The sequence below is a fragment of the Kryptolebias marmoratus genome, linkage group LG22 (assembly GCF_001649575.2).
Source record: "Kryptolebias marmoratus isolate JLee-2015 linkage group LG22, ASM164957v2, whole genome shotgun sequence".
Lineage (NCBI taxonomy): Eukaryota > Metazoa > Chordata > Actinopteri > Cyprinodontiformes > Rivulidae > Kryptolebias > Kryptolebias marmoratus.
In genome coordinates, this window is record NC_051451.1 from 28,271,605 (window position 1) to 28,292,532 (window position 20,928).

The following is a 20,928-nucleotide window of genomic DNA, read 5'->3' on the forward strand; positions in this document are numbered from 1 at the left end:
TGGATCGAGAGCTGGAACCAGGTTCTGTTGGGTCTGGAGCTGGAACCAGGTTCTGTTGGGTCAGGAGCCAGAACCAGGTTCTGCTGGGTCAGGAGCCAGAACCAGGTTCTGTTGGGTCGGGAGCTGGACCCAGGTTCTGTTGGATCGAGAGCTGGAACCAGGTTCTGTTGGGTCTGGAGCCAGAACCAGGTTCTGCTGGGTCAGGAGCCAGAACCAGAACCAGAACAGGTGACAGAAGAGGAGCCCCCCTCCCTCCCTCCCTGTGAATGAAATAAATAAAGAATGAATGGACCCCTCTCCTCTCGCCTCATCCCATCTCATGCATGGCTGCCAGTGATGCTCTGCTGGCTGCCAGCTGTTTATTGGCGCAGCACAAAGCGGAGTGCCAAGGGTTCGGGTTCAGGCTCGGCTGCCCGGGCTGCGCAGAGCGCGTGGATAAAAGCAAGCAAAATGCCCGAGCCGAGCTCAGAGACATAAGTCATGCTGGGCTGGAACGAGGAAGTGCAGTGGAGAGGGGAGGGACTCCGGGTGCAGCTCCATGGGGCCGCGGCGGCGCTGCGACCTTCTGCACATGGAGCCGGGGACAGTTGGAAGAACTTCATTCTGCAAACTCAAGGAATAGCAGGTAAAGTTTCTGCACCCCGCCACCACCCGGCCCCGAACGCCGCCCTCGCGTCCAGACCGGGTCGGGACCGTGAGGGCGAGCTGCCGGGATCAGGAGCTTTTAGGAAACTTTTAGAAACTTGGAAAAAAAAGCAAAGCGTCTCCAGAGAGGTTCGGTGCAGGTGCGCGTGAGCATCACATCCCGCCTGCTACTGCTGCTGCTGCTACTGCTACTGCTGCTGCGGGGGGCTCCACTTCACCACCGACTTTAAAAAACTCAGTTTTAAAGATTTCAAACTGCTACAAAACAAGGAAAGCTGCTCATTTTTCCGCGTTCTTTGCCACTAATTTAAAGGAAGTGGAGGAAATCTTCCCCTTTTCCTGTCCTCACGCGCGCGTTTTTTTTTTTTATAAATTACCAACAATAAACGACATAAATTAAATTATTTTATTTTATAGAAATAAAACCTGTCATGTTTTAGTTGGTTTATTTGTCCTGTTTTCCCGGGTTTAGGGGATCACCTGTTGCAGCGGCCGCGCGCTCAGAACCCGCGCGGGTCTGAAGTTCAGCTAAATATTTAAACACTTTTTAACTTTTAATTTTTATTATATTTAATATATATATATATATATATATATATATATATATAATTTTAGGGGTAGGTTTATCTGTGGGTTAAGCTAAAAAGTAAAAAATGTCGGAATTCTTCATCAAGAGCTCTTTGCGCGAAATAAAACCAACTAATTGATAAAAAAGATCCTCAGAATATTTTAATAATTTCTTTTTTCTCATACCTTTAGTTTTGTGTTCGTCTGTTCTCAGTCGAACCACAGTTTCAGTTTGTTTGTGTGAAGGGAAGTTAGAGAAAAAAAACTAAATGTAGGCAGGACTACAGAGGTTTGTGCGCTTCTGCTGCTGAGGTGAAAACTTGTTTTTAACGCCCCAAAAACACCCGGAGAGGACTCACATTTCAATCATTTATAATCAATATAAAACATACAATTTAACTCTTTCTGACAACTTCACTTTTTAAGGTTTTAGTTTCCGAGTTTGTATAATTTAAGGGATTTTACAGCTAAAGTAAAATCAAATAAATTCAACAAACAAACGAACCTTTGTCCAAAATAAAAGGAAAAATGAGTCTTTTTGTCTCAAATGGAAAGAGAAGTGCTGAAAATGTTGCAAATCTGTCCGAGGAGTAGAAACAGAAGTGTGTGTGTGGGTGGGTGTGTGAAAGTGTGTGAGGTGTGTGTGTGTGTGTGTGTGTTGAGGAAGACAGACAGTTATTAAAATGATTGTACTGTCTGAATAGCAGAGTAGTGAAGTGTGTCAGATGCAAATGAAGGAAACTTCTCCTCAGTGCACCTTTCTCCCCCTCCTCATCCTCACCCCCCACCCCCCCTGATAGGAACACATCTGCTGACACTATCAGCCCACTTCCACACAAACGCTTCATGAATTACTGATGAGAATCTCCATGTGCACCAAGGTGGCCGAGCAGCACGCACAAGTCAAAAAGAAAACATTATTAATTCAGATATTTTCACTCAGCGTCACAGAGTCAGCTCAGAACCAAACAAAGTGGAAACTTTTAGTGGATCGATGTCTGGATGGGTCAGAAAAATGTTGGTTTTTAATATATTTATTCTAAAAAGTGGCTCAAAACTCATCTTTTCAGATAAATTTATATCATCTCCCTGTGTTTTTACTCACAGGAAAACTCCTGAAATCAACTTTTCCAGACTTTAGTAAAAACATGGTTGAGTAATTATATCTGAAGCTTTTCATCGTTTCGTACAAACAGTCAAACTCAAACAATCAGATTTAATCAAACAGCAGCTGATGGATTTGAACCAGTTTCTTTTTTAATTTACGTCTCTTTTCTATAAGATGATATCCTTTCATGACCTAAAACCAGGTAACTTCAATCTGTCAGTAAATTTTATTTTTATCTCAGCTGCCGACAACAACGAGCCTCTCTGACTAAACCTGACACATGTCCATGACGTGTTTGTGTTTTACTCGAGTGTTTCAGTAAATAAACGTAACTTTAAACCGCCCGACATTTGAAGGAAACCTTTAAAAACCATTTCCTGCTTTTATCTGGAGCCTTTTAGCATAAAGCTCCTCGGATGGAAGCGAAGCGTCAGACGACCTTCAGGATTCACTCGGTCCGCCTCAGAAAACCTGGGTGCTGTCAGGACTTTATAAAACACTTTTCCTCACATTTTTTAAATCTGGTTCTCGGTACTGAAACACGGACTGAGCTGTCTTTAACCCATGCTTTGTCTTATTTCCTAATTATTTGTAAATTAATATTTAACTCGTGTTCCTCTAACCTGCGTCTACGAGGAGCTTCCTGCTGAAACAAAAGATAAATTCATGAAATTAGTGCATTTTTCAGAGGTGAATTTGTTCCATTACATCAGATCAAACCTTTGCTTTACTCGTCACAAACAGCTCATCCTGAAAGAGTTTCCTCCCGTAGTTTTTCAGATGTAATTCTGAAATGCTGGTACGTATTCAGTGTAAACAAAGAACTGTTATTTGCATCATTTAAAAGTCAGAGCGTAAATCTATCCCAGCACCTCTTCATCCCTGACGGGTTTTTAGTCTCTTCTGTAGGAAATGTTGTGTGCAGACTTTTATTTGAAGGACATTAATGTAAGAAATAAAATGATCTTGGTGATGTTTAGGGGCCTTAAACTCTGAATGTTTGACGGATTAAATCAGGAGCTGGACCTTCTGGTCCTCTCCGGTTCAGGCCCGCTCCCGAGCATCCAGGCTGCGGCGGCGTGGTCCTCAGTATCTGTTAACGGTTTCTCATCTCCACCCTGCTCCCTGGTGTAGCGTTCGCACCTCGCTGCGACGCCTCGGACCCCTCCCCCACCTCCAACCAAACAAACACACACATGCATGCAAACGTGCAGCAGGAGGAAGACCGAGAATTCTGTCAACCCACAAGCCTCTTCCTGCATCTCCCCACTTGACAAACTCTGATCAAAAACTGCTCCAGCGCTGCTGTAGCAGCTGCTGCTGCTCTCTGACACTCCGACAGCGTCTGAGTAACTTAGACCCAGTGAGTAACTTTGTTTTGAAATGACTGGTTGGTGGAATTAAAATGAATTTCATTAACGCCCACTGCCAACAGCTGCGCGTGTCTGTCTGTTAGCAAAATATCTCCGGAACCACTGGATCATTTTTAAGGAATCTTTCAGGAAATACTCACTAGATGTACATCTACAACTGATCAGCTTTGGGAGTCGACCTGATTTAAGATGGCTGCCACAGCCAACTGACCTTAGGAAACACAGAAACGGCTATAACTCAATGAACTTTAGAGATATTGAGCTAAAATTTGGCGTGGTAGTAGCTGAGAGTTACCCCTAACAGGGATGCAAAACAGTTTGAGTAAATTTTTGGAAACTTTGAAGAAACTTTCCACAGGAAGTTCGGCTGAGGAATTTTAAAAATATTCCAAACTCGAAACTTTCCATGAGATTTATGGGAAGTGTTTGAATTTAAGGGATTTAACCGGAACTGAAAACGATCTGGATCAAATCCAAACAGAAATACAAAATAAAAACATCTGGATTTGTCAGAGGCAGGTGAAGAGTTTGACCCAAACTTTATGGAAGTCACAAATTTAATGACCTGTTTTACAGACGATGAGCCACAACCTTTACAGAACAGAGGATTTTAAACATTTTTACACGTCACCAATCCCACCTGTCCCTACATGTCCCACCTGTCCCTACATGTCCCTAAATGTCCCAACCTTCAGTATCTTCACTTCCAGGTTTATTCCCGTTTATTCCCAGAGTTCTGCCACCCGATCCCCAGCTGATCCTGTGAGCACTAACAGACTGAAGAGGAGCTTTCTTTAACATGCTGTAAAAGCCTCATTAGGTTTCTCAACTTAAGACAACCTTAGTCTAAAACTCTGGCCTAAAGGCAGCGGGCGATATGCATTCCTTCCTTTCATGTATCAGTAATTAAAACAGAAGATCTTAAAGTCTTTAATATTTAAAATCTGAAGCGTCTGCAGAGAAGAAAGAGCAACTGTTGGAACAGAAAACTACTTTCTGATTCTTCTAACTTTCCACATGCGTGTGGGTTGTAGCTGTGAGTAAAGGAACTTTTATTTTAGTCGAAGTGCGCCCCCACCCCCACCCCCACCAACACGCCCGTGTTTCCCCTCGCACCATCTGCCCAGAAAAACACCAGGGCACATGAGAATACAACATATTCTTGTGTCCCTGATGCTGAAGAGTCGGAGCTCAGCGGAGCTGCAGAGCGAATCATCTGCACCGGCGACCTTTGACCCCGCCCCTGCCTGCAGCCGACCAGCTCCTGGCCCGGCTCCGGATAACACGGCGCGTTGCGACAGAGCCGCCTGTTTGCTTCCCACTGTTTGTTCCAAGCGTGTGGAGCCATCTGTCAGTAAAACAGGAAGGCCTAGGTTCCCCTTCTCCCCCGGGCTCGTTTCGCTATTTTCGGGAGCTTCACTTCTCCCTGTGTGGCTGCTTGGACCGGGCAGCGGCCCCGCCAAGGGCTTCTTGAAGCCGCGGCTGCCGGGCCCATCTGCTGCAGGCTTCAGGGTCATTCATTATTAATGGGGCCACGAGCGCTGGTGACTCCTCAGATATTCAGCCCTGGCCAGAGGATGGCTTCTGGACCGCACCGCCTCGTCTTGCTCTAAAAAAAAATAAAAATAAAGAGAACTTGTCTGTCCTCTTTTCTGTCTCTACCCCTTCCAGTTGCATTTGCTCCTTTGACTCCCGCCCCTCTCTGCTGTTTCTGCCTCCTCCCCCCCTCTCCTCGGCTCTGATTGTGTCTGCGCTCAGGCCACGGGCGCAGCCATGCATGCTCAGTAAATTAGAGAGAACACGAGCGTCAGTCAGCCGGGCTTCGGCGAACACCCGCATCCTCCCTGACCCCGGGGCCAGTTAATTTTCTGCTTAATTTTGCGGCAGTCAGTTTGCATTTTGGGATGATTACGTGGCAGAAAATTAACAATAAATAACAAATGTGGTCTGAAAGCCCGTTCCCGGCAGGCCGACGGGTCCGCGAGCAGGAGCCGGGCTGCTCTCTGGCCTCGGCTTCCTGTCAGACCTGTAATGAAAACGTCTGTAATTCTTTGTAATGTAATTGTGGCGTGACACGAGGTATCACGGCGAGCTGATGGAATCACACCGAGAAGTACATCCTTAACTCCACTCGAGCCTTTTATAATGCTGTTGTCCCCCCAGCCTACATTTGATTAAACTTCTACGCATTTACATCTTCTTCTCCTCCTCCTATTAGAGTACCTGCACCGCATGGAGACAGAGGAGGACCAAGAGATGGCCCAGATGCCAGGTAAAAGCTACCCCATGATTGAAATGTAGAGTTCATACAATAGGCCCACAAACAGGCTCTTAGACCACGCCGAGGTAATTTAGCTTCCCCGAATGAGTCTTGTCAAGGGGGTGGCGTGGTGAGTGATGGGAAGTTTGCTGGTGTGTGTCTCCCTGCAGGCAGGGAGAGCCCCCCTGCCAACGAAGCGTCGGAGGAGGCGGAGGAGCCCATGGCTGTCCCGGAGGACCTGTCAGCCAACTCCAGCCAGCAGCAGAACCACCGGGCCGACAAAGGTACGAGGCAGCCCGTCCGAAGACCGGAAACTCTCCATGGGAATTCAAATACACCGATTTTAAATGGAGTTGTAGAAAACATATTTCAGCATAATTTGGACTAAAACAAGCAGATTTTATTGCCGTAGCGTGCAAAGAGAGGTAAAGGGAGGTTTTAAACAGTTGTGTTATGAAAGACAATTTACTGAACTTTGTTTAGTTTTTATGTCTGCCTAAATAAAACAAAATGTTTATATTTTTGTTTAAATTAGCCCCAAATTCCAGTTAATTCCCATAATTCCCATGGAAAGTCTCCAATTTGGAAATTGGCTTAACTTTCTATGAAAGGTTTCTGGAAAGCTTAGGGAAATTTCCCAGGACTTTTCCATCCTTTGCTACCTTCCACTCTTCTAGAAGTAAATCATGAAATGTCCAGTGAAGCAGCCCCCACCGTCCCAACGCTAACATTCCCAAAGCATCCAAGTCAAACCGGGACACTTACAGGAACGTGTCCGGATCAAAAGCAGGACATTTACAGAAAACGCTCTGCTAACTTCTTCCCCCTTGAACATCCAGTGGGACATGTCTGCTGCTCCAGATCTCCTGGAAAACTTAATTTAAAGCTGCAAAGAGACACATTTAGGTCATTGGCAAGAAAACTCCAAAGCCTTTGATCTCCAGCATGTCATTAATAAACCGAATCTTGAGAAATAGTTAATGTGGCCTTGATTTGAGTTTGGGAACATCAAGTGGGGAATATGATGGTGAGGATGGGGACTTCAGTCTTCTAACACTTCAGTTTCATGGGTCCGTATGAAACAAAAGGCTCCATCTGTCCAACTTTGGATACTTTTAAAACCAGATTTTCTGCTGGGTTTGCACCTCCTGTCCACGTGCACGCTCTCAGAAACACCGAGGATGATTAACGGCTTATTTCTCTTTGTGGCCTTGAAACCAAAACCAAAACAAAACCATTTTAATGTTTTTGTTCTTCATCATTAAACTGACTGTGTGTTGAAAGGGTTAATAACAGAGAAGAAACTAGAAACAATTGTTTCAGGAGAATCCTTAATAAACTAAGGATAAACCAAACATTTATTAAAAATAATATCAGCAGAAGTTTATGAACCCAAATATGACTGATTTAAGTTTACAAACTTTAATAAACAAGAACATAATGAGAACACAAACAGCCTTAACAGCTTTTGATTCACTTCTGATTATTATATTTCTTTTAGAATAGACATTTAATTAGATGTTTGGAGATAATCTGGGGAGCTGCTGGTGGATGAAGATCCTCAGAGAACAACTGAAGCTCAGTTTCCTCTCAGATAAAGTCGTATCTCACTGGGCTGCAACTGTTTGAAAATCAGGGCCTGTTTTTGTTTGCACGGCTGTATTCCTGGTCACGCACATTATTTCATTGCCCTCATCGATTTAATCTACTGCAGTAAACCTTAGAAACCATTAAAGGCAGATTTAATGTTTATTATTTTTACTATTAATAAGTTCACAATTCAAGTGTCTCGACTGCGAGCTTCTGAAACTCTGTGAGTAACTCGGGAAGTTCCGCAAACATTTTGAGACATTTTGGAGACTCAGTGAGATTCTTCCTGATGAACGATCTCAGACCGACAGTCGACAAGTCGGTAAAATCAGCTTCATGGTTGTTTTGGTTTCGAGTCGTTTCGAGTCACCAGAAATAAAGCTTTTCTCTGAACCGTATTCCTCATCAACAATTCTGTTTATGTGTGGACAAAAGCTTCAAACATGGCAGAAAATACCTGGAGTATTGTGGGCGGGGCCTAAGCCTGTTGCTTTGTGTGTTTTGATGTTAATGTTTGCGCCACCTACTGGTGCGCTGGGGGTGTTTCAACATTTTTGTTGGAATGTTTAGATGCAGATTTTTATTCAAACCTAAAAAACAAAACTACTTTAGAGGAAACTCTAAGATTATTTTATTAAGAGCCTGAATCATCTTAAGGTTTTTAAAAGTTCAATCTAAAAAACACTGAAATAAATTTCCAGGTTATGTTGTAAAAAAGCTGCGTTCATCGTGACAAAAAAGAAAAAGGAAGCAGCCTTCTTCTCGACTTTACTATCTGCATTGTTCCACATATCCAGATAACGACAAAGATTAGCAAAGCAGAGTCAAAAATTAGATGCAAGAGGAAACTGAAATAGGATGTGTAAGAGTTTCTTAAGAAGAACTTGCCATCAGACAGTTTCAGCTCTCCTGGAGATAAAGAGTTCAGGAACAGGGCCGGGCTCGGAGAGATGTGCACCGAACGACACCACATAGGTCACACACCTGCAGACACACACCAGCTTACTTTACTGCCGGGAGGCTGGTAAAAACAAACATCTAATCAGTCCAAAACGAGCACAGAGGGAGCACGTGAAGCAGATTATTTAAATGTCCGGCTTATTTTAAAGTGTGCAAAGACGGCACAATAAACCCGTTTCTGTCTACGTCTGCACAGGGCCAGAGAGGCAGAAGGGAAGTGCAAGTATCTAGCACATCTTTGCCTCGCTGCCTCTCTGATTAAACCCCAAACGAGTTAAAATTATCACTCAGGATCATGTGCTGCTCAGTTCTCTTTAGCGCAAAATGGCCAAAAACGAGGACTATATGTGGGACACTGAACCTCAAAGTATCGAAAGCTCAAACCCTCAAAGCCCAGCTTGTTTCCTGTTGCAAAGAAGTTTTCAGCGCCTGGGATTCTTGCTGTCGGCACGTTTGCAGCGCTGCAGTTTAAGCATTTACGAGTCAAACAGAAGAGAAGCTTAAAGGTCAGAAATCTTGGAGACTTGTCGGGATAAAGTCACAAGGCTTAGATGAGACTTCCCAGTGAAAACGCTTCTCTTTCACTTTCAGAGAGCCGTTTTCTATTTCAGACATATGAGACAGAGTGCTGTAGTTCCCGAAAACATGGCTGAAAGTTTTTTGTTTTTTTGCTTGGTGTGTGAGGGGAAAAGTCGGCTGTATTTAGTGTTCCTGCAAGTTGTGCTGAATGTGTTGCTGGCGTGGTTTGACACTTGTGGTTCCACTACCTTGTGCACGAGGTTATTTTCAGGCTGTGAGAGAAGTACTTGGCAGAAACAGCCACTTCCCGCAGGCTCCCAGCTTGTCCACGCTGCAGAAATAACACATCTGCAGCCGAACTCCAGCTACCATCGACCTCTATCTCCTGCCAGGCTAACGGCCGCTCTTAGTCTCTTTTTGTTTCCTTTACTCTCTGCTTCAGCATCCGTTTGTCTGTAATCTGAGTTACATCTACATCAGGCTTTTTGACCATTGTCTGACACTTGCTTCCCAAAACGAATAAATCAGGATGTGTGATCATGACAAACATGACATAAAATAAAAGCTTTCTTCCTTCTCCCAGTTTAGTCACAACTTCCTCAGCAGGGCGGCAGGCCAGCGTTCGTACTTCCTACAGGTTCATAACCTGAAACTCAACCTTTAACTGAAACACTTTCATGAAATGGATGCTTTTATTGTTTAAACTGAGCCTTTTCCTGTCAGAGAAATCAGCCAAATTCTTCTGTTAATCAGGAGTTTTGTAAATTAATCTGCAGAACTTTTAGCCTGATCATAAACTGTGGGTGTTGAGGTTTAAAGCAGCGTAACCACCTGATAAGTTGCGTTTTCGAGGTTTATATGCAAATGGAAAAAAACTCGATTACTTCAAAATCCCTCAAGCTTCATTTGCAGAAACACTGACGTCAGAATACCTGACTGCAAAAAAAAATAAAAAGCGTTTGGTGGTTTTTTCTGAGAGCTTCATGTTTTACAACATGTGCAGCTTTGACGTCTGCAGCTCGGAGGTTAATTCTCACAAATTCACCCTGAATTTAAACAGTTTCCGGTACAATTTGTTACAACTATTTTAAAATCATCTTACTAGAAAATAGTTTAACATCAATCACCAAAATAATTTTTGTTAATGGTGTAAAAAAAACATTAAATAAAAGGTTCTTAAGTCAGCAGAGAAACTGAAGGTTTGTTGTGAACCTACAGAAACAAATAAAGTTTAAAGTAATGCAGATTTAATGGGGATTTAGCCTCATTTGACATTAAAGCAGGTTTGTGGTTAATTTATGAACAGTTAATATCTTATCTGCTGTAGATGGACCTGCTAACGAGCTAAAGGCTAGTCTGAATCAACTCCAGTTTCCAAAATATTCTTGCTGTTAATGCGAGTTATTTTATAAACTTTAAACCCAGAATCCACTTCAACAACATGGTTATTTAAATATATATCCTGTCATTTCTCCAGGAGTTGAAGAAATAGATCAAATCTGTGATCCTGTTTCAGTGTTTGACTAAAAGCTACACGTTTTAATGTCTGTAAAGTCAGGGAATCCGATGGAGGAACTGAAAACACTGCCACCAATCATCTCATGAACTGTAATGTTTAGTATTTTAGGGTTTTGTGACGTAACTCACCTGTTCCTCTCAAACAGACGTAATAATTGTCCCGAGGAGTTTAAGCACCAGATGATTGAATCTGATTAAAACTCATCATGATCCAACACTTTTCACCTCACCTCCTGCTCTCTCAGCCTCTCAGTGCAAAAAGTTTCAGTTACATGCTGTTTTACAATTCCTTTCCCATGCTTCCCTTTCTGTCACTTCTCAATAATTCTTGGTATTTCAGTTAGACAGGCCCTCTTTCTGAAGCTTCCTCTTTTTCCATAGATTCCTATATTTCATGATTTCCACTTCTTCCTCTTTGGTTGTACAAACAGAGGTAGGGGCATGGGGAAATCAGGCTGCAGAGACGTGCAAACCACAGGTTGGCAGCTGCACCAGAAGTCAGTTCTCTTAAATGTCTCTAAAGGTTCTCTGGTGGGAATCGGAGGAGCGAATGCTTCTGTTTTCTGACACGAACACATCGAATTAAAATCCCTTTTTGAAGCATTTAGTCCCTGAGTAAAAAGGGGCAGCAGAGTGAATTATGTAAACGACGAGGCCGTATGATTGTTTGCGTTCGCTCTCTGTCGCTCTGATAAATACCGCGCTCGTCCCTAGTTTCGCACTGCTTCCTGTATCTCTGTTTCCTGTTTATCTTGGTGTCACTCGTTTCACTGAAGTGTGATGGTGCGAGATGATCGACGTGTTTCTTCGTCTCGTCGCCGACGACCCGAAGTGTGCCGTCCAGCCGCGTCCCCACGAAGTTTAACAAAGAGACACGGCGTCCGTCTGCGGAGCTGGATTTACCAGAAACGACTAAAATAAGATTTGATGCAGCATCCTGCAGTTTTTAAAAGGTCACAAGTGGAGATGCAGGAAGGAGCTCAGTGCCGTTTTCTCCCCCTGCTGTCACGCTGAAGATGTCGCCCAATTAAATCAAGAACTACTAAATATTTTCACTCATTTTATCATGTTTATATTTGAATTTATTCTTATTTAGGGTGAATAAGTTTTAACTTGTTGTTTTAGGACACGAGGTTTCACTCAGTAAATGTCGATGAAGTTGACCTTTAGTGCAGCGATCGCAGCCGTTTCCAGAAACTGTGACTGAATGAACAAAGCAGCAGATAATATATGCAGATAAATTAAATCCAAACCGGGTTTTAAAACAACTAACACTGATCTGCAAAAAGATAAAAACAAATTCATTACAAACAAAGTAAAGGTGGAAAAACTGAAAGTGCTTTCAAAATAAGGTTGGACAAAAATAATTAAAGACGAAACCAACATTTGGAGGCTGAAAAAAAAGGAAATATCTACTATTTAGGATTAATTATAAAGGTTATAAAGGTTCTGAAGAATCTCATGTCCCCGAATTAAAGGATGTTTTGGATAGGCTGAAGTGAGGGTTATGAGCAATAAATATCTTACCTGTTGTAGATAGCTCCTTGAACAACCTGAGTTTGTTTCATTCTGTCAGGACTGAGGATGCAGCTAAAACAAAGCAGATTTATTCAACATGGTTCTTCACATGAGCTGCTTTGGTTAATTGTACGCACAAAGAGCAGCAGCAGCTAGATGTAGCACTTCCAGTACAGCCTGGAGTCAGTTTGAACGAGACTTTCAGAATATTTCCAGTGACCTGGCAGCGTGACGCAGGTCTGACGGCGGCGGAGAGGAATGAACAGCAGCTTTCACTTCAAAGCCTTTTGTCTTTTTGAGACGGCAGCGACTGGAAGCGGCTCGACTCGGACCGTTTCTCCGAGTCGAGCCGCTTCCAACGCAGTTTCTCCTGATTTAAAACAAACTCAATCTTCAAAATGATTCAAGCAAACTGATCTTAAAACCTTTCATCTCTACTAGTACTCTACTAGCTAGTAGTACAATAGTTGAACTGTGACATCATTCTTTCCATTAAACTTTTATTTTATGATATTCCTACAAGAAGTGGCCCCCAGGCTGCACCAGAAGTGCTACAGCTAGCTGCTGCTGCTGCTTGTTTGACCAACTCTTTTAAGACTGGAGCTGTTTTAAGACAACAGCATCTACTTTGTCCTTAGCCGTGCTCCGACTAGCTGTTAGCTCGTCAGTCCTGCCATAATTAAACTATTTCTCTGAACTGGGGTCGTTCAGGGAGCTATCGGCACCAGGTAAGATATTAACTGTTTCTACGCTTTCTATGGAACCCCACTGGCAAAATGTTCAAGATTTTCCTTTCCTATTATCTGTATAAATTAGGCATCTTTTAAAATTTGACATGATGACAGAACCATGCTCGTTTTCTAAACCGTGGCCCCCTCCCCTCCCTCCCCTGCCCTCTTTTCCAGCCTGTAACATTAAAGTTGAGGCTCGCAGTGATGAGGAGAGTGGGCTGGCCTGTGACATGAATGGCATGGAGGAGGAGTGCGCGGAAGACTTGCGCGTGGTCGATTCCTCGGGGGCCAAGGTGAACGGCTCCCAGCCGAGCCCTGAAGCTAAGGCCTTCTCCTCGGCTGGCGGCATCCGGCTGCCCAACGGGAAGCTCAAGTGCGATATCTGTGGGATAGTTTGCATTGGCCCCAATGTGTTGATGGTGCACAAGCGAAGCCACACTGGTAAGCTGCCCTTCTTTGCACCCATTCATTAGCTTCATATCGGCAAAAATAAAGTCTAATTATACATGTTTGTTGCACGAACACAAACAAAACGCAGAAACGAAAGGGATGCATATCGCCCGCCGCCTTTCAGTTTAAAAAATAACGGAGTTTATTGACTCTCAGCTGCTACCACCAGAGCAGGTTTTAGCTCAGCTTCTGTAAAATTGCCTGATTGTTGGCTGTGGTGGCCATCTTGAATTGGATTTGCTCTAAAACGTAATCAGCTGCAGATATATTTATTTTCTTAAAATTTCTTTCAAACCCGTCCAGTGGTTCATGAGATTTTTGCTAACACACACAGAGACTTGGGCAGAAACATTATCACCCGCCATATTAGACTCCCTTAAACTAATTCAGAGCTGGAGTTATTCTCCTGTCGTGCATGAAATAAGTTCGAAGCATCGGCATTAGCATTCATTAGTTTTCTTTTACACATCTCTTAATAACTTGATCAAAAAAAAAAAAAGAGTAAAAGAAACAAACTTTGTCCAAAAAGCCCCCCCACCCCCCACCCCCCGGTTAATAAACAGGATATCTGCTGCAGTCAGGAGGGATCTTTTTACAAAGTGACAATTATCTGGCTATTAAAAGTTTTTCAAAATTCAAAATTGATATTCTATTGTGACGGAGCCAAACCAGTGGTGGGGAACATTTGTGAAAAAGCTCTTAAGCATCGAGCTTAAGAGACTAATGAAACTCAAAATGGAAGAAAGGAATGGCAGATTAATGTAAATGCAAAAAGAAAGAATAAAAGACGTAATGAAATGCCTCCCACTTAAAGAGAAAAATATTCAGAGGTAAGTCTTTCTGCTCCCGAAATGCATTTTTAATGAATCTCCCTTTTTATATATTTTTGCTGCTTCAACGGTGACTCTTATTTTATGGCGGGCCTTTCACACACAGAAAAAAAAACATATTAAAACGCTCTCACAGAATGCCACAACACGCAGAAAGGCTCGATATTGGTTTATTCCAGAGGCGCTGATCAGGAAGACTGGCTCTCAACACAAAGTGTTTTCTTCACTTTATTCAAATGAGGCAGAATTTGCATTGTGATGTGGCGCGCTTATTTAAGAGACGAAGAAGAGGAAAAAATGAGAATTTTAGATCAAATTGACCTAAGCGATGGTGCATTACGGAGCTGGCAGGCTGAGTCTGAGAGGCTCTTGTTCGATCAGAGCGCCGGGAGTGGATGGGTTCAGGGGGAGCAGGGAGAGACGGGGTGTCAGTCTGCTGCGTCCCCCCCCCCCANTCCTCCCATCCTCCCATCCTCCCCCGTCCCCCGCCCTGGAGATGCTCCATGATCCAGCTTGTTCTGGCACTGGTAGGCCGGTGACCCTGCAGATGATGGTTCTGATGTCAGAGCAGAAATCTCCTCCTGAACGCTGTATTTTAAAGGTCTGAACTCAAACGTGACAAACGGTGCAGTTTACTCTAAAATGCAGGTACGCGCTCAGTGTAAACAAAGCGCCCCCTGGTGGCTGGTTCCAGCACAATTTTTAAGCCCCGCCCCCTCCGTTTAAACAAACGGGAAATTTTCCTGACTAAAAAATAAAAACAAACTTCAGATAAATCATTTTTTGTTGATTCACGTAGATCTTATCTTGCTGCTGTAAGTTCAGATGCACATTTTGTTTTTTAAAAAATGTTTGGTTTTAATGAGTTATTTCTGGTTTTAATGAGTTACTTCAGGTGTCACGTCACACTGATTGACAACCTGTTAGCGGGTTGGGAGGGGAAGGAGGCGGGACTACCGAGGGTACAGCCCCACATCCCGAGTGCACAGACTCTGGTTCCAAAAATACAAAACAAAAAAAAGGACATTCTGGGTTCAGGTCTGAACCTTCGTCCATCTTTATAAATGTTATAAACACATCCCAGGCAGCCGTACTTTTTATTTTACTGCAAACAGTTTAAAGAGGTAAACAGCTAAAAGTGCTGCTTCCTGTTGTAGATTTATAAACAAAATGACTCCGGTTGATGCAGGTTTAGTCAAAGTTCCTGCAGGTTGCAGACCTCAGGTTTAAGGGACTCTGGTTTAACGGAAGTCCCGCCGTTTGCAGGTGTTTTATTGTTCGTTTTCCCGCCTGCTGCATTCAGACGTGTCGGCTGTGTGTCTGCTGACGCTCGCAGGTGAACGGCCGTTCCAGTGCAGTCAGTGCGGAGCCTCGTTCACCCAGAAGGGCAACCTGCTGCGTCACATCAAGCTGCACTCGGGGGAGAAGCCCTTCAAGTGTCACCTGTGCAGCTACGCCTGCCGCAGGAGGGACGCCCTGACCGGCCACCTGCGCACCCACTCAGGTGAGAAACGGCACAACTTGATTTCAGTTCCAGCTGAGTAAAACACTTCTGCTGCGGACTCAGAGAGCTCGGCGCTCTGGAAGGGGAAGTTGACAGCACGCAGATATGGTGTCACTTTTTAAAATTTATTTATTTAATTTTTTTTAAATGCTTTGCAGAAGTACGCGCTCAGGAAATTTGGGTGTAAACAGCAACTGTGAATAGTTTACCGGAACAGCGTTGGGATAACGTGCCGGTTTTTAACACTTTTAACTGAAATTACGAAAAATAGAGGCGACACGACTTAAAACTTCAATTCATAAAATCATTAACGTATTCAGGTCTGAATAAAAAACAGCCGTGCAGATTTAAATAAAAGGAAAATGACTAAAATACACAAACTGATTGTTTTTTATGTTAAAGAAGATTCAAATAGATTTCTTGTGAATAATCAGTGTCTTACCTGTCGTAGGTAGCTCTCTGAACTCTAAACTCAGTTTGCAGAAATAGAGTTTAATTATGACAGGACTCATAATACAAGCAAACAGCAGCAGCAGCTTCTAGCTGTAGCACTTCTGGTGTAACCAGCAAGTACTCGTAAGTACTGGTACTTACAGAGTACTTACCCGGTACTCTCTGTCAGGCTGTATTTTGTGTTGCTACAGCTTCTTAAAGTTAAAATAAATAAATAAATATACCGTTAACTTGAGGAAATAGACTCAGTTATTTGGAGAGAAGTGTTTTATCTCGTTATCTTGAGCAAACCGGCGCCGTCATCTGACGTTAACACCATCATGTCCTCCCCTGGCTTCCATGAATCCTGTCCTCCGCGCTCTCTGTATTTATTTATCTGTTTGTTTGTGCGCTCTCTGTATTTGTTTATCTGTTTGTTTGTTTTCCAGTTGGAAAGCCCCACAAGTGTGCTTACTGTGGGCGGAGCTACAAGCAGCGCAGCTCTCTGGAGGAGCACAAGGAGCGGTGCCACAACTACCTGCAGTGCATGGGTCTGCAGAACAGCATCTACACAGGTGAGTCCCATGACCCGAGCCCAACGTTACCCTACCAGCAGACCTGCAGCATGGCACAGAACAGGTTGTTTTACTGTCATTATCAGCTGATTAAAGACTCAGTTTAATATCCCAAAGAACTGCAGACTTATGCATGACCACATATCGGTGATTCTCGTGTCAGAAGAGTCAGAACAGATTAAATCAGCATTTGAAAAAAGCCCAAATCAAATTAAATTGATGCTAAAATCTTCTTCTGTCTTTCTTTCCAGTAGTAAAGGAAGAAAGCAACCAGAATGAACAGAGGGAAGACTTAAGCCAGACGGGAGCTGACAGAGCCCTGGTGCTAGACAGACTAGCTAATAATGTAGCTAAACGTAAGAGCACTATGCCACAGAAGTTTGTGGGTAAGGGCTGAAATCTGCTTTCCTTTATTTTCAATCAAATGTTCAGAATTGTGCTAAAAAAAGAAGTGTCACATGAATGAAAAGATCACAAGTGAAACTGAAATGAGTTTGTGTTTATTCTGTCACCTCGGCGCTGCAAAAAACATTTTTACATTTTCTGCCTCACTCTATAATTTTATTTATCAATAGAAGGATAGATTATAAAAAAAATGAGATATTGAGAAGCAGAAGATGTCAGATCAGACCAGGAATAAAAGTAAACGTTCTGCATTTAAAACAAAAGAGTCAACAATAAAACTGAGATTAACTTCAAAATGTTATAATATTTAAAGATAAAACTCTTTCAAGCCTTCCTCTGGTTTAGACCTGAAAGATGACTTCATCTCTGCACCCTTTTCTCTGGAAATAATATTGAAAACTAAATGAATTTTTTTCTAAAACTGGACTGATTTTTGTGTTATTAGCTAACCGGACAGTAAAGATGGAGATGAAGACATTTTATAAAGCACTTTACAACAAAACAAAGCAAGAATAATTCACTCAGATGAAGCGTTTCTGGCAGAGAGAGATAAAGTATGGAAAGCCATATTAACTGAAACGAAGATGGCCCCCAGGACACTGTTTAAATGAGATAATAAGGCAGTAGAATAAAATATAAAGCTTTATTTTATTTTTAATTACAGCTACATGGCCTGCTACCTTAGAGCTTCCCCACTCATACGGATTGTTTGTCTGTCTCTGTTTTTGGGACTATCGTCCATTTTTAAAGAAATAAAAACAACAACTAGCATTAACCACTTGTTTTTTTTTTACTGTTCCACCTGTAAACATGTTTTAAACTCAGCTGGAGAGAAGATGAAAGGTAAACGCCTGTTTCTCTCTGTCCCATCAGGAGACAAACGTCTGTCAGATCTGTCCTATGATGGAGGTTCTGGAGAACTGATTCAGCCCCACGTGATCGACCAGGCTATTAACAGCGCCATAAGCTACCTGGGGGCAGAATCTCTCCGGCCTCTGGTTCAGACCTCGCCAGCCTCCTCCTCCGATGTTGGTCTCACCTCCATGTACCCCCTCCACAAAGCGGGGACAGAAAGCCACTCCGGGACGGGTCTATCAGCCAAAGACAGTGCAGCTGAGAACCTGCTCCTGCTCTCCAACTCCAAGTCCGCCTCCAGCGAGAAGGACGGCTCGCCCAGCCACAGCGGCCAGGACTCTACGGACACGGAGAGCAACAACGAAGATCGTCCGGGCGCCGCGGCCGCCGGCCTCATCTACCTGACCAACCACATCACCTCGGGGGTGAGGAACGGAGTGCTGCCTCTGGTGAAGGAGGAGCAGCAGAGGCAGTACGACGCCATCCGGGCCAGCATCGAGATGGCCTCCGAGGGCTTCAAGGTGGTGACGTCGGACGGCGAGCAGGTGAGGGCGTACCGCTGCGAACACTGCCGCGTGCTCTTCCTGGACCACGTCATGTACACCATCCACATGGGCTGCCACGGCTTCAGAGACCCCTTCGAGTGCAACCTCTGCGGCTACCGGAGTCAAGATCGATACGAGTTCTCCTCCCACATCACCCGAGGAGAGCACCGCTACTGAAGGTGGTGTCTCACTGGGCTGCAGCTGCTGGAGACCGGTTGGCAACTCCAAATTACAAGAAAATTGATGAATTTTCCATTGCAGAATCACTGAATTTTAAGTGTCTGCAAATAAGCGACCAACGAGCTGTGCAGCCCCATCTTGAGTGGGCCACTTTTTTAAAATTCACGACCCATTATCATGAGCACACCTTGCAAAACTGTATTGTAGGCTGCGCACATTATCCTGCTGCCTCCATCACACCCACCTCGGCAGCCGCCCCCACATTTAGGGTTTAAAGTCATGAAAAAATAAAATCAGATATTAAGTTTTCTCATATTGAAGGTTAATGTGTCCTGAAATGAAAAAGTTTTAGGTAACATTTGGAACCTTTACGATTGAGACATTTTTACCACGTCTGTTCCTGAATAAAACCTGCAGCTCTGCAGAAGAAAATCCAACTTTATTTAATAAAACCATGTCGACATAACTCAGTTTTTCATAAAGAAAAGATAAATAAAGAATTAAGTTGCTCCCTAAAGTCTTTTAAAGAAACAAAGACACAAATAGACCAGTTTATTGGTTAGTTATGACTTAAATGTCCTCAAATAAAATATTTACTTCTACTGCTTAAAGTGAAAGACTTTAATCAGAAGCAAGTTTTTATTTCTCTTTAGAATAAAGAAGATCAAATAACTTCCTGGTGTAAAAACTCCATTTTTTTCTCCATATTTCTAACAGATCACAGAAAGACTTTTGTTTTACAGCAGTTTGCTTCAAGTTAGTTGAAAACTGTTAATTTTCTGGTTGGGTTTGAAGAAGAATAGAATCAGAAACTAGAATAAATTAAATAAGCGAACCATCAGCTCGACTGAAACTGATCACCGTCTTTAAAAACCGTTTCAGTGAGAATTTTGATCTGATTCTGCTGCAGACGTTCAGTCCACAGATCATAAAACCTCCTTTTATTAAAGTGAATTAAACTTAAAGACTGACGGGTTTATGAGCCACGTGTGGCCCCGGAGCCACAGCTTGCAGACCCCTGGTCTTGGAAACAGGAAGTAAAACATGCGTTTGTAATATACAGCCTACATGATGTAAAATACACTCGATGTCGGTATGAGTTGTTTTTGTTTTTATACAATGTGTGCATGTTTGTTGATCCCAGATAAATATATAACCTGCGACATTTCAAACCTTTCCTTTCATTTCTGATAAAGTGTTTAAGAGGACTGACTTCTCTGCCCGTTTCAAAGGAAAAAAGACTGAAATGATAAAAAAGAATTATGTTCTGAAACAAATATTTACATGCCATAAAATATAAAATGTTCACGTGTTGTTTTTTATTTTGGAAATTCAGGAAAATGTTTGGTTATGTTTTTTATTTTCAGCTGAAGAGTTTGTTTTTCTGCTGAAGCCACGTCGCTCTGTTTCCTTCATCCCGTGTTTCTATTATTTATAAAAGCTTTTCACGCCTGTCTGTTTTTATATTTATTACTGTGATCCATGTTTGTCCTACAGACACAGAAAAGCTGCATCTTCTTTCTGTTCATCCCAACTAAACGTGTGACGGGATCATGACTAAAAAATGTTTCACTCATGAAATGCAAATAAAGTTAACCTCATTTAAACGGAAAATATCAATAAAGGATATTTTACATTTGCTCACAGAGTGGGGAGGTGTTTTGTTTTTATTAATAATCTGGTTTGTGGTTCTAGAAAACTTTTAACTTCATGCATTAAAAAGTGTAAAGCCTTAAATTAGGACGAGGTTTGAGAAAACGATGCTTGTATTTTGGTTCTCTGACGTTCTGCAGTAATTAGGTGTAGAGATGCTGCTCAGGCCGAGCTGTCAAATAAATCCAAGACAGACTGAACGGCACAAATAAAAACTAAATGCAGAGCAAACAGTCGGATTCATAACGAGCTCATTAAAGGAACTGTGGCTCGTTACTAACAGCCATAATTGTTCATCCAGGTTGTGTGAAACAGAAGCAGAGAGCGGCTGTGTGTGAAGAGTTGTCAGGCAGGACGGAGGATCGGCCCCCGCAGCAGACGGCTGGGCTCCGGGGCCGCATGCCGGGGCCAGCGGAGGAGAAGCTCACCTCCAGATGGGCGGCTGTACGATTTAACAGGAACGGGAAGCAGCTGCAGCCAGCGTGGACACACACACACACGCTCACCCATGCTTGATTAAGATTCTGTGAGGGGGAGGAAGGGTATTTGCATGAGAGGGATATTTTGGCCAGCCAAATATGGCCCTGCCAGCATCCCAAATCTCACTTCTCCTTTCGAGCCGACAGACTGAAATACTTCTCCAAGAAGCAAACGGTTCCAGCTTTCATTGTTTAGGAGTCAAAGTGTCCGAGTGAGGAGGGGGGGGGGGG

At 43.1% G+C, this 20,928-nt stretch overlaps 1 protein-coding gene across 6 annotated transcripts; it reads left to right on the forward strand.

The window, feature by feature from the left end:
- The first annotated feature begins 390 nt into the window (after positions 1-390).
- ikzf1 (IKAROS family zinc finger 1 (Ikaros)) lies at positions 391-20,211 on the forward strand. Of its 6 annotated transcripts, none has more exons than XM_017435075.3 (8): positions 391-625; positions 5,912-5,965; positions 6,124-6,237; positions 12,964-13,230; positions 15,406-15,573; positions 16,455-16,580; positions 16,835-16,966; positions 17,859-20,211. In XM_017435075.3, the coding sequence occupies exons 1-8, from the start codon at positions 481-483 to the stop codon at positions 18,560-18,562; spliced, it is 1,710 nt and encodes a 569-aa protein (XP_017290564.1). In that variant the 5' UTR covers positions 391-480; the 3' UTR covers positions 18,563-20,211. The 6 variants fall into 6 exon arrangements, with proteins under 6 accessions (XP_017290564.1, XP_017290565.2, XP_017290563.1 ...); XM_017435074.3 differs by having other exon boundaries at positions 392-625; positions 16,832-16,966; XM_017435076.3 differs by lacking the exon at positions 16,835-16,966.
- The last annotated feature ends 717 nt before the right edge of the window (positions 20,212-20,928 follow it).